At 48.9% G+C, this 13,912-nt stretch overlaps 1 protein-coding gene across 1 annotated transcript in view; it reads right to left on the bottom strand.

Moving 5' to 3' along the window:
- The window catches only part of EPAS1 (endothelial PAS domain protein 1), an 84,057-nt gene that overhangs the window by 25,261 nt on the left and 44,884 nt on the right, over window positions 1-13,912 (bottom strand). Inside the window, exons 2-4 of the mRNA XM_042932187.1 lie at window positions 10,602-10,792; window positions 2,124-2,275; window positions 1,618-1,702 (exon numbers count right to left, since the gene is read on the bottom strand). Of these exons, the coding sequence (XP_042788121.1) occupies window positions 1,618-1,702; window positions 2,124-2,275; window positions 10,602-10,792 (428 nt within the window). The remainder of the gene's footprint in view (window positions 1-1,617; window positions 1,703-2,123; window positions 2,276-10,601; window positions 10,793-13,912) is intronic.

Below are 13,912 nucleotides of genomic sequence, written 5' to 3'. Positions count from 1 at the left end.
AGTGGCTGAGCTCCGACTGAGAACCTAAGGGCTGAAGAGTTTCTGGAGTCCAGAACAAGAGACTTTTCCATTTTCCCAGGCTCCCAACACCTCCCTTAGAAAGAGATTCAGAAAGTCTGGTAGCCCCTTCCTCTGAGAAGCAGACAAGATCTTTCAGCAGCACAGATAAGGCACTGAACGGCCTGTGGAATGCTCTCCAGCCTGTGCACTCTAGGAGCCAGGTGGCCCGAGGTCCTGAGGTGGGAGAGCGCAGGGGCTGGGTGAGAACTTTAGCGGGGGAGGGGGTTATAATTCCACACTTTGCGGGCTCCGACTGTAGCAAGGGTGGAGGTGGGCCTGTGAAGCACCTGTTTCTGCAGTTGTGTGCAGGAACAGAAGCCCAACCCTGCAGGCTTGGTGCCACTGCCTCTGTCATTCAGGCTGGCCAAGCACCCCATGGCCGTGATGTTATCCCATGGTAAGAGATGTTACAGGGGATGGACAGCCATGGGCACAATCTGCCCAGGACAGTGATGGAATCTCTGATTCAGAAGGGACCTGGAAAGTCACTAAGCCCTGCTTCCGCTCAAAGCTTCAGTCTTCTTGACAATATCTTCATTTGTGCCTGTGCCTGGAGGTCCCCAGCTCTGACTGTCCTTGCAAAGTGATTTCAGCTTATGTGGGCCCTTCCATCCGCTGGTATGTGCTGGATACCCCCCATAGGTAGGATACAATATATGAGAGCTTTTCAATCTCTTCTCCATCAAAAACTACCTGTTGTGCGTCTTATCACCCGGGGACCAGATTCATTCCTTATCTAGTCTTCAAAGTTGGCCCCCATGAGCCATGCCTCCTGATATCCGTGGCCTTGTGTACTCACCTCCCACCCTGAGCAGGGACTGGCTTATAACTCCCTCTAATAACAGAATGGGGCAGGGTGATGCAGTGCCAGTTTCAGGGCTAAGCCTTCAGAAACTCTGGCAGCTTCCGCTTTTGTACTTTGGGAGCCCTGAGCTGCTGTGTCAGAAGTCTGGAGAGGGAGGGGCTCTGAGACTCCACAGAGTGAGAGAGAGGTCCAGCACTGCCGGCAGCCCAGCAGAGTCCCAGCCTCAGCTATTGGTCACAAGGTCCCAGACGTGTGGGGGAGCCATCCTGGTCATTCCACTCAGTCCAGCCCCCAGACAACAGTAGCCCAGCTGATGTCATGTGGAGCAAAAGAACCAGTCGCAGAACCCACAGAATATGACAGGTAATAAAATGATCATTCAAGCCACAATGCACTGTGTGGTTTGTTACACAACAGGTAAAAGCAATAGGTTCCACGAACATCTGCGCACAGACGAGTGTACTGGTTTGGGTGGCCCCATTTGGCAGAGGCGCTGGCCTCACAGGTGGTGAAACCTGCTGGAGACAATGTCCTAACCTAAAGGACTGCCTTACTAGCATGGCATCAGGTGCCATGAAGGGCCGTCCAGACACAGTTCTGAGTACAATGTTCTGGGTATTTTAGGGATGCCAGTTTTTTTCTGGATCATAATGACCATGATCCATCAGCCTTACATTCGTAGACAGAGGGAATACAGATCCCCTCCCAAGTGATGTAAGAAGGAATGAAACATAGAGTGAAGAATACTTTACCATTTTTGAGACTCAGGTTCTCACGAATCTCCTCGTGGTCACAGGGATGAGTGAAGTCAAAGATACTGTGTCCTGTTAGCTCCACCTGTTTCAAAAACAAGGTTGGGCTTCATTACTCCTAATTCTGAAGAAGAGGTCTCCAAGAGACATTTGAGCCACCTTCCAGGTCGGGAGACAGAGAGTAGGCTGAACTGGGTCTTCCCATATTCCAGTCTGGCTTCCTACAGACACGTGGACATAATACATAAAAGACTGCCATTGATGACAGAGAATTGATTCACAGGGTTGGTCTGTTAATCTAGTCAGTAGAACTGTCCATCAGCAATGTCAAACTCAACACCAGGGCCTGGGAGTGTGCTCCTGAGGCTTGTAGCCTGAGATCAGAGAGAGTGGGGGAGGGCACAGGTAGGGAGAAGTCAGGATGGATGTGAACAGAACCTTCCACTCATCTCTACCCCCAAAAGCGAACGTCTTCCCTTTTTGAAAGAGCCAGAGGAGGGTGTCACCTGTGTGAGTCCCATGAACTTGCTGATGTTTTCCGATAGAAAGATCATGTCGCCATCTTGGGTCACCACGGCAATGAAACCCTCCAACGCTTTCAGGTACAAGTTGTCCATCTGTTGGTTAGCCTCAGCTTCAGACTCATTTTCAGAGCAAACTGGAAAGAGAGGTGGGGGGGTTGGGTGGCTTACACGAATGTGGTCCTAAAACAGATGTGACTGGCACAAACGAACACCAGCCAGGGATGGCTCAAAGGCATTAGGTGGACTTTTCTGGAACTCACACTGCCAACCATCTAAGTGTCACCACATGCCTAAAACGTGGGTATTTGATAAGCACTACACAGAGGACACCCTGATGGGGCTCTGCAGGAGTGTGGCTGTAGTGGCAGCATACTTGAAGGACCAGGGGTAACGGTGGCAGCAGGCGTCATAGATATGATGGCAGTCACAGTGGTACTAGAAACCGTAACCTTCACCACTCACACACACTGAGCAATGACTATATGTATTAGGTACTGCACTGAATATACTGTCTTATCTTTACAACGCCTGTGACGTAGGTACTATTCTTTGTCTCACCTTACAGACGAGGCTTAGAGAGACGTAGTCAGTCATTTGCCCTAGGTTATAAGGACTGTGGTTAGTGGGCTCAGGCCGCTGAATTCAACAGCTACACTCCTATTTATAGGCTTTGGAGTCAAATAAATGCAGGTTCCATTCCTCCCATTAGGCTATGACTTTGGCTAACACCTTCTCTGAATATCCGTCTCCTCATCAGCCAAATGGAAAGAATAATTTCCATCTTTTGAGTAGCAAGGATTAAATGAGTGTCTAAAATGCCTAAAACACCACCTATCATTGTGATTTCCCCCCTCTTCTGCTCCGTCTAGGATAGTGCCGCTTTCCCCAAATTGCTGAAAGCCTAGATAGGGGACGTGTAGCACACGATGGTACAAATCTAAGTAAGAATGCAGGAGCAACAGAACTGGGTGACCAAAGACGAATATAGACAGTAAGTGCTCAAGGGTTCAGGGGAAGAGGGGGTCACTTTGTGGTGGTCAGAGACAACTGTTCCAAAAAAGGGCATTTGAGGCAGCTCATAAAAAACAGGGATTCACTCTGTTAGGTGAAAGAACTTTCTGGGCCCGGTCGAGGTGGGCAGACACTGGGCAAACAGGCAGGTGGTACGGCCTGGAGCAAGCTCCCACCCGGGAACTGAGGAGACACTGCTGAGGGGAGCCCAGCATCCTGGAGCGGTGGCATCGCAGAGCACTGCTCTAGGGAGAATCACCTGGCAATGGTACTCTGAATGGTTTGGAGACAGACTGTGAAGACCAGAGGTGCAGAGATCACACGAGGAGGCCACGAATCAGGTTGCAGAAGTAGTCGCTAGGGGCAACCCGGGGAAGAGCCCACCCCACAACCACCACTCTGAGTAGCGCCAGCTTTTCAAGGGCACCCCTGCCGCCTGCGGAACAGCAGACGAGATGTAGGCTCAGCTCTTGTCCCAAACAAAGCTCTCAGGCCCCGGGCCCTTGGCTGTTGTCCTCGGACCAAGGACTTTCTTTTGGCCCTGCTTCTCCTACCTCATCATTGAACTCCAAACATACATGTACTTACAAAAATTTGTATTCATCCAGTACAAACATTAGGCCACGTAGACCTCCTTTAACTTAACAGAACAAGGGGGTTAGAGAGTAATTTGTCCCTTATAAAAAGTGAATACTCACTTAACTAAAAGGAGTCTTCCAACACGAGGCTGTTCTGGGGAATGTGAAATGCAGTTAGATTTATGGCCCACTTGGCAAGGAACGCATGGATACTGTGACATGAGGTCCAAGGCCCTCTCCATGAGGGCACTGGATTTATTTAGTTTTCTTTTCCCTGGAGCCCCTAAATTTAAGCTCTGGGCTATATGCTGTCATTCCTCAAGAACAAATCCAAATTAGGAGATGTTTCTACCATGGGGCTTCGGTGGCACCCCTGGGGACCAGCCACCTTCAGGACATGGGACCAGCACACGTGCCCGAGGCACCAAGAGAGCAGGCAGTCCAGGGACAGGCTAGCAGCCTTTAAAGCTAAGGGCTGGGCTGCAGACAGTAGTAGCCTGGTGGCTTCCCTTCTGTTTTGCAAAAATGGTGAAAACAATGAGAGAAATTCTTTCCCCTTCACACCCTAGCTAGCCTCTGGGAGGGGAGACCATCTGGGGACAGCCTGGTGCCACACACATACCCACACTCGATCCCTGCATTGGGTTTCTGCCCACCAACTAGTCAGCTGAACTGATGATAATGAGCCAAAGTTCTAGGTGTGGATGCCGTTACTGCTAATGTTGTGGTTCCAGTCAACAGCCATATTTAACCTGGGGCTTTAGGAGAGATGGTGATAGAACTCAGTACTTTCAAAGTTGAGCGTGCACCAGAGTCCCCTGCAGGGCTTGCTAAAGCCAAGGATTTGGGGGCCCAGACTACTACATAACTCAAAGCAAAAATGTGAGACCTCTCGTTGAAAACTTAAGCCACGTCCAGGGCCCCTCTCAATGTGCCTTGGGGGACCACACAGGGCACACACTCATGAAGCCGGCCTTGGATGGTCCCTTCCCCAGGGTTCCTGATTCAGTAGGGCTCAGGTGGGGCTGAGAATATGCTTTTGTCACAAGTTCCCAGGTAATGTGGACATGCTGGACCTACGGCTACAGGTTGAGAATCACTGCCTTAACTCAAGGTCCTATGAGTGACCCTTAGTGCTGGGAAAATCAAACTGTTTTGGCAGGTGGTGACCTATTTTGGGGATGGGTGAGGAGAGGTTTCCAGCACCATTAAATCACACCAGATAGGTGACTACCCTCTCCAGACAGCAAAGGCCAGCTCTGTGATTCCTGGCCTATTGAGACAATTTTTTTCTCCTCAATTTCTTTGATCTCAGTGGCAACACTGACATCAAAATCTGGTGTAATCCCAAGACAGCTCTATTTGGGTTAGCTAGGCCCAGAGGAAATAGTTCTGCTTAAAATTTCCTGTTTTTAACAGTTCCAACCTAGCCAAACTGGTTTCCATCCATGCCTAGTACACTTGCTTCCAGGAGGTGGTGAATTGGCCATAGCAGCTGGCCAGCCGGCCTCTGGGAGGAAGGCAAAGGGGCACTCAGGGACCACGAATGGAAATAGAACATCTTGGGACTGAAGTCACAATGGCTGCAGGGCCAGGAAGCCAGCTGGCTGGCCCCGAGGGACCCCTGGGACAAGCTGGCCTCTTGCCTTTGTGGTACTATTTGCTCCAGCACCTGCTTTTCCTCCTAGGGGATTCTGAAGGAACCTGGCCAGCTCACTGTCAGCTTGGAGCTGACGCTGAAAACTGCAGGGCTGGAGGCGGACCTTCACCCTAGGGGCCAGTGGTATGCGTCTATCACTCTCTGCTATCACATCCCTACTATGTGTCTGCCCTGTGCTAGGCACCGGGCAGGAAATCAGTCAGGACATCTGTAAAGAAGTGTCACTATGTACTCAATCCCGTCTTAGGGAGAATCAGGGATACTGAAAGGTGTAAGAGCAATCTTTTTTTTTTTTTTTTTTTAATTTATTGAGAGAGACCGTGTGCACACATGCACATGAGTGAGTTGGGGAGGGGCAGAGAAAGAGGAGAGAGAGAATCCCAAGCAGGTTCCGTGCTGGCAGCCCAGAGCCCAACACGGGGCTCGATCCCACAAAGCATGAAATCATTCTGAGCTGAAATCAAGAGTCAGACACTTAACTGACTGAGCCACCCAGGTGCCCTTAAAAGCAATCTTTTTGCTGAGGGAATCTACAGATGGGTGGGGAGGACAAAGATAAACCACCATAAAGTTTCACGATGATCCAGAAGAAATCTTCGGTGCTAAATAAAGAGGAGCCCACTAGTAGATGCTTTAAGTTGCCTTGGGTTCTTTAAGGGGTCTTTAAGTTGCCTTGGGTTCGGTCTCAGTTACTCGCTTCCCAGGACCCTTCAGGCTCTGACCCCCAGAAGAGAGAGGAGGGTCATCAGAATCAGAGGCAATCTGCTGAGGCGATGCATGCTCAGCGTGGGGAGCACAACAAGATTCTTTAATGCTAAAAATAGCCCCAGTAAACAGGCTTTGATGACGACTCCCCACAGCCAGGATATGCGCGGGCTGAGGTTTCGGAGCACTTTTTCCGGAGCACTGCTCATTTCCTTCAGGCAGCACCACCCATGTGGGGCGGGACCCCATGGGCAGCAGGAGCTGGGCATCTGGGGTGAGCGGGCAGGGTGGCAGGGCAGACATTCCTGACCAGGTCTCTGAGACCAGACTGTTACAAGGTACTGTCAGTCAGGATGCATTTTTATTCCACCAGGGTCATCTTCCCTCTTTATTTCCTACCCTGAAAAGTTCCAGGACTGCTCTGACCATTCTTAAAACCATGCTGATGTGATCTTCCCAGTTCACATGTGCTCGGCAGTCACCATTTAGTTATTATTACAGGGGCCTCCTTTTTCAATCCAATTCCTCCCCTCCAACTTTCCCAGGCCCATAGACCCACCACTGCCATCACCAGGTAATGGGCCTGGGCTATCCTTACATCTTTAGCAGAAGGCACTGTGTTTTACCTGATCTTGCTGGCCTCCCAATGGGCCTTAAACATCCACCATGTGAGATTCATTCCTTTGTTCTTTACATAGCTTATTATCCTATCTTACGTCTTTGTAGTACCCTTCGTAAGATGTACAGGGCCGGGGTCACCAAATACCTTTTTACCAGACTTTTTTGGTTTAAGTTAAGGGAGTGATCTGAACAAGGTCAGTATCTCTAGAAGAGACTGTGTATTAGCTGCTTTTAGCCATTTACATTTCGGCACGAATCAGCTTCTCAGTTCCTCTCCAAACAGGACAGACAAAAGGCTCGAAGTAGAAGGTGAGTGGGCAAGACATGAATCAATTGATTCATTCATGCCAATGAATTGATAATAAACCTAACATTTCTCTTTTGAAACCTTGCTACATAATGACCTCTAGCAATCATGTAAAATCAATTTGATTTCACCTCGTATGAGTGTGGGAAGCCAAAAATCAATTTTACGGTGGAAAGCCAATTTTGCATATTTGCTGCTGTTTGATGCCCCCCAAATGCAGGAGCAACCCTCATTTGGTCACGGTTTGCGGGGCTCATCTTGAAAGAGGATTTCAGACAATCAAGCGGTACTTCCACTGATGTTCCCGTCAGAGTGTGTTCTGTTCTCGGCCCAGCGTGGAAGCTAATATCATAAAGCTATTGTTTCAGTTTGTTTCCTGTGATATGGATCTCATTCGGCCGTCCCGACTCCCAGGCTGAATTTCTCAGCGCTGAGGTTTTCCTCTCCAACATTCCCACACAGAACAGCCTACTGTGAAAATCAAAGGGAAGCGTGTTACTAAGTAAAGCAGAAACTTTTCTAAAGCAAAACCTGGTCTTTTTTAGCCTTTTGAACTCTGAGCTAGGCAACCGGCTATTTCCTATTTTAAAGTGAGCCAACACAAGTGCTCACCTTTGTTAAAAAGGCTTCAATAATGAATCTGTGGTTTGTTTTGACTTGGAAAACCCTGGCTGTTCGGCATTTTGATAGGCGTTGCTGGAAGGTGGGTATAAGAGGACAGTAAGAGTTTCTGCCGGGTTTCCGTCTATGCGATTTCTCCAGAAGCCTATACTTAGTCTAAATCCATTTGCTTCTTCGTAATGACTTTTATTTCTAAGCTGTAACTTGTGAAGAACCTCCTATGTGGCAGCAGAGAGGATAGGGCTTTTCTATCCACTTAGATCAATCCTCAGATAGCACTGCAAAAGAACTCCTGTCATCCCACTCGTACAGATGAGACAGGAAAGTTCAAAGGCAGTGAAGAGATTCTCACAAACTTGTAAAGAAGGCTCCAGGGTGGGTCTGTGTGCCCACAAGTCCCATTCTCCTTTTTACTGTATGGCATGTTTTGAAAAAGCAAAATGTGATTTAAAAAAAAAAAATCCTGTCTCACATGCAATTCCTGAAGATGATTTCAACAACTGGTCTAAAGAATGTGCAGCTGGAGCCTGGAAGAGAAGGCAGAGAAAGGGGATGTTGAAAAGCCATCCACTGCCTCCTCCCCACCGTGGGTAATGCGTGTTTTATGAGAACTGCTCTGTCAAGGACAGCAGGATCCGACGGCCAAATGTAGACACTCTTATTATTTTCCGTCATTTCTTTCCTCAGGACGGAGAGGACCAGAGCTGACGTGCTGAGGGCTCTGGTCCGTCTGGGGCCAAGACCAGCCAGAGGCAGGCAGTTTGTGTCCACAACTTGCAACAGCTCCTGAGCGGGATGTGTGCGGTCTCGCTGTGGTCCCGTCTCCCAGGGCGTGGCTGGCACACGGAGGCTCATGCCAGCACATAGGCAGGCAGATGTGCTCAGGGAACCCAGCCTCTGGTTCACGGCTTTCACCAAGCCAACCTCTGAACCACTGAGAAAAATGATTGCATGTGGGGGAGCATGGAAATCAAAGCTGTCTATCAGAAGAAAGAACAGAAACAACTCACTGAATGTGTGAGGGCCATCGCTGCACCCCCTACTCAGGGCTGGCCCCCAGGTGCTTCTGCTCAACCTTGGTTCTCCCACCAAGGAAGAACCTGCCCCCCACACCTAGCCCTCATCAACGTCTTTGCCTGACCAGGTTTGCACAATGCTCCTGCCCTCCCATGTCTGCCCTTCTCACAAAGACAGACTCCAAAGGACTTGCATAGCAGGTGCAGATTCACCAAGTGCTAAGCGTGTGGCTCTGAGCAACCTTTTTTGTACCTCACTTCTTCTCATCATTCTACAAGTTCTATGACATTCTACAAGTCCAAATTCAATCAGAGAGGTGTCCCAGGATGAATACAGTATTCCTTTCGGGGTCTCTGGTGGTGGTGGGACGGGGCTTGTGGTGGAAGGAAGCAATAATTTACCCAATGAAATTAATGTCTAAGAGTAGGATTTCAAGCATCATAACAGGGGAGTTGAGGAGATGCTTCTGGGTGTGGAGGAAGCGTCTGTCTGGTCATGAAATCCTCCAGTGCAGACTCTTTGTGTGTGTAAAGATGATTTCAATGGTACCAGACACTGCCCTCACCTGTCCAGAAAGAGAAGCCTCTTTAAAAGAGAGAGGTACACACGTGCCCTCTGATGGTGTCTCCCAGCCACTGTCCCCTCTCTCACTAGCATCTGTGACAAAACTGCCATTCCTTGGCATTGTTTCTTTGTAAGTATTTATAGAGCATGTCTTTGCCCTTGGTTCTCCCCCCTGTCTACTCTTTTCGGAAACTCTTTAGATTTGCAGGACAGGGTTAGCCCTCCGACCCTTGGACCCACTGAACTGTCATCCTATTTTCTGAAGGTTTTTCTTTCCCCATATCCTTCCTGTGCTTCAGGCCCAGAATAGCACATGCTGGTCTGGCCTCCCTGCCTCGCGCTGGATTCCCTCTGCTCTGGGTTTCCTTCCCAGAATAGCCACTTCATAACAGGATGGCAGAGTCAACCAGCTCCCAGGCACCAGGCTCACTCAGGAAAACTGAAAGCCAGCCACAAAAGAACCTTCCCTTGCCCGCCTCCCGGCCGCTCACTGGCTGGGACGCTGCCCACCCGTGGTGCCTCAGCCGCCGCGTGGGGAGAGGCGCTACCTGCTGCCCAGTTTCCTCACGAAACTGACAGACCGGATGGGACTGTCACATAGGATCTGAAACTGGAAAACTAATTCCCCAGGCTGCTTCTTTCTGGCCAGGGCTAACAGGAAAAGGTTTCTCTGAAGATTGTGAATTCGGAGGGGAAAAAAAAAAAGATTGTGAACTGGAGACTCACAGTGATAGCAGGGAGGGTAGTGAGCTCTGGGGAGGCTGTTATCCACCCAGGACTCCGTGGTGGGAATGAGTGTGGCTGGCTCAGGGGCCTCACACACGCTTCACCTCCTCTCATTCCCACAGACACCCTGTGTGGTAGGCATTTTACAGGCGAGCAAACCAAGAGTGGAGACACCATACAATCGGTATGGTGTATGGGCTGGTAGGAGGGAAAAGACTGCACGGGCACACCAGCTGCCCTTCTGGAGAAGGTAGCTGGAAGATAAGCACAGAAATGCTTCCTAAAGACGCGCTCTGGAGTGGAGTGTGGGTCTGATGGCCGGATGGCCGGGCACCTGGGAAGCTGGTGAAAGCCACTCCTGATGCCCCAGACCTTTCTCTCCTCCTCAGCTTCCGGGTGCCCATGTGCTTCCTTGGTCCTGTCCCTGCTCTTCACCCCATGGCGGTATTCACTGTAAAGGTCACTGCTGGACAGGAGGTGTTCAACACCAAGAAAGGAAGCACCAGTGATGGTGTCTGTGTGGGCGGGGGTCCTGCAGAGGAAGACCTTCCCAGGAGCCTCCTGACCCCGGCACGACAGAGCCTGCTGCGTGTAAGCACACGCTGGTAAGGACTCCAGCCCTACCAGCCTGGGGAGACTGCCAGCCTCACCTGAGGACAGGAGCTTGTGTGTGCGCAGGAAGCTGATGGCCAGCCGCATGATGGAGGCTTTGTCCAGGTGGGAGCTCACGCTGTGAGGCAGGGGCAGCTCGTGGGCCAGCTCGTAGAAGACCTCCGTCTCCTTGCTCCGTCGGCACCGGGCAGCATCCCGGGACTTCTCCTTCCTCCTCTCCGAGCTGCTCCTAAATTGAGAGAGAAGGGGTTAGTTCCTGATATGTCACGGTCATCCTATCACGCCTCTGGTCAAGACATCCCCAGGGCCACAAACCATGGGGCAGCCAGACTCTTCCCCTGAATGGAGGTGGGTCCATACCTGTCGTCCAAGCACACACAGCCTCAGCTGTACATTATCAGCTCTATTTTCGTGTGTGTGTGTTTGTGTATGTGTGTGTGCCTCTAACTGCCTCCCTCCTCTTGTGCACCTACAGTGTCCAGACTGGGGGCTTCACATGCAGGGGCTTGGAGCAAAGACTTGCCAATTAATCAACTGGCAATGACTGGGACTGGTCCCACATTATCTGGGGACTGAGGTGAGTGCCCGGGAATGGTGGGGGCAGAGTGAGGAAGCCGTGGCCACTGGCCCAGAGGGCTGTGTCAAAGGATCTGCAGAACAAGACGAAAAACCACTTCAAGGCCCTCTTTCTGGATAAAACACACTTTGAAAAAATTAAGCCCAGGACTGGACCTTAGATCCCATTTTGTATCAAAGAGTGATTTCCTCAGTAAACATTGAAAATGCCATGAGAGCCCAAGAAGAAACAGTCGGCCAGACATCTGTCAGGCTGGTGTCCCAAAGTGCATGCCTGGCAAGGGTTAAAAAGGAGTGTGCACAAACACTCCTCCTCTCTCATCCTGCCAGCATTAGGTTAGCAGCCTGTCTCACGCTCACTTTCCTCTTCTTTGCAGGACAGAAGGAAAGATGACACACAGTCAAACCTGCCTCTTTCAGGAAATCCTAAAGAAATCCTGTATCTTACAAAGCCTATGTTAGGTCCTAATGTGGGCAAGTTCAAAAGCCAGCCTGCCTGGGTTGAAATTCTAATTTCTCCATGTGCCAGCTCTGTACACTTAAATTATTTAAACTGCTCAGAGTCCTTTTTCTCATCTGCAAAATGGGACTAATAGAACTTATCCCACCAAGTTACTGTGAGGATTGGATATGATAATGTATGTGAAACCTTTACAACAGGTTTGTCACAACTATAAGCAATCAATGTTAGCTTATATTAATAACAAATCTGAAAAAAAAAGATCCTGAGAGTAAAAATGTTACACAAGAGTACAGTTCAACCTATTTTCATAGAAAGGGAGGTATTATACATAATACTTCTTATACATTACATAGGAAAAAAATCTAGAAATATAACAAAAATAACTATTATTCTTTTTGTAAAAAAAACTTTTAATGTTTATTTTTGAGAGAGAGAAAGAGAGAGACAGAATGTAACCAGGGGAGGGGCGGAGAGACAGGGAGACACAGAATCCAAAGCAGGCTCCAGGCTCTAAGCTATCAGCCCAGAGCCTAATGTGGGGCTCAAACTCCAAACTGTGTGATCATGACCTGAGCTGAAATTGGACGCTTAACCGACTGAGCCACCCAGGCACCCCCCAAAATAAATATTATTCTTATAGTTGTAACATATATAGTGCTTACTATATTCCAGGAGCGGTTTTAAGCACTCCTACATTAGCTTCTTGAATTCTCACAATTGTCCTTAAAAAAAATACTGCTGTTGTGTTTAATTTATAGATGAGGAAACACATCCAGAGAGGTGAAGTAATTCACCTGCAGTCCTTGGGCAGGTTAAGTGCAGAAGTGGCTTTGTGCCAGGCTTTTATCCATCAGTGAAGTTAGTGGAGGGATTATTATTTTTTAGTACTTATCTGTATTTTCTTACGTTTCTATAAATAATCTGTACTGCTCGTTTAGTAAACAAGTTTTTAAAAAACTTCTTCTATATATATACATATACATATACATATACGTATATATATATATATATATACGTATATGTATATGTATATATATGTGTATATATATATATTTTAATGTTTGTTTTTGTGAGAGTGCGCCAGCAGGGCAGGGGCAGAGGGATGGATACAAAGAATCCAAAGCGGGCTCCACACTGACAGCAGCGAGCCCCAGGCGGGGCTCGAACTCACCAACTGAGGGATCATGCCCTAGCCGAAGTCAGATGCTTGATCGACTGAGCCACCCAGGGGCCCCCCAAAATTCTTTCATTTTTAAATAAACTGCCCAATGTAGTTAATAGTTCCCAAGGCCTCATCCGACCAGCTCCACCTTGCTCCCTCTGTCCTCCCATCTGAGACTTGCAGAGCCAGCCACGGCTTCTCCTTCTGTTTGGTTTTGCAGACTATTATCTGGACATAAGATTGGTATCTGGGGATTCACAGAATGTTGACGTGTCTCTCCAACCCCTCCAGATTTGGGGCGGAGGCACTGTTTGGCTTTATAAGATGCTTCATTTTTAAAAAACAGAGAATCCAGCTCCCTGGATGGATTAAGCATCACATACTCAGACTACGGGAAGAATGTCCAACAGCTGTTGATAGGCAGGGAGAAGCTTCAGAAAAAGTGTGAAATGGGTTAGATAGTTATTTCCTGTCCCCTCTCCCTATTCTGTTCCTTTACCAAACTCCTGTTTCCTTCGCTCCCCCTGCATCCATTCTCTGAGTCCTCACTCCATACCCTACCACCTGCACCCTCTCAGAACCTCAGGACCAGCTTGCTCTGTATAAGAGTTTTAACAGCAGACTGTGTATGAGTCCCTTCCACTTATATTTTAGTCCTGACCTCTGACTGTGGAGCAAAAGCAGTTGTTCAAGGCTTGCCAACATTTCAACATAGGGAAGGAGATTGGGAGGGGACAGGACGCTAAAACTGGACACATCACACCTGTCTGTCATGAGAGCAGGCAAGGGAGCGCTAGTGTCTTCAAGATGATGGATTCCACTCTCTAGCACCAACCCGTGGCTCCCCAACAAAAGCATCATCAGCACATGATCAGTATTAAGGCTTCTAGAGAAGCAATCCTGGGCAGAACAGATGGCCAGCACTGGCTGTGACATTCATGCCAACATCTGCATGCACAAAGCTTCCCTTTGCTACTGCCCCTTTCTTAGAGTGCGATAGACAAGGCAGAGAGGAAGAGCCAGAGGTAAGGAAAAAAAAAAAAAAAAAAAAAAAAAAAGGCTGGAGTCGATGCTCTGTCTGGCAATGGCATTCATGACTTGGGTCCTACCATGTTCCCTCAACCATGAAAATGTTTATTCACACCCCC

The sequence above is a fragment of the Panthera leo genome, chromosome A3 (assembly GCF_018350215.1).
Source record: "Panthera leo isolate Ple1 chromosome A3, P.leo_Ple1_pat1.1, whole genome shotgun sequence".
NCBI classification, from domain to species: Eukaryota; Metazoa; Chordata; class Mammalia; order Carnivora; family Felidae; genus Panthera; species Panthera leo.
This window is presented reverse-complemented; position numbering and strand designations above follow the sequence as displayed.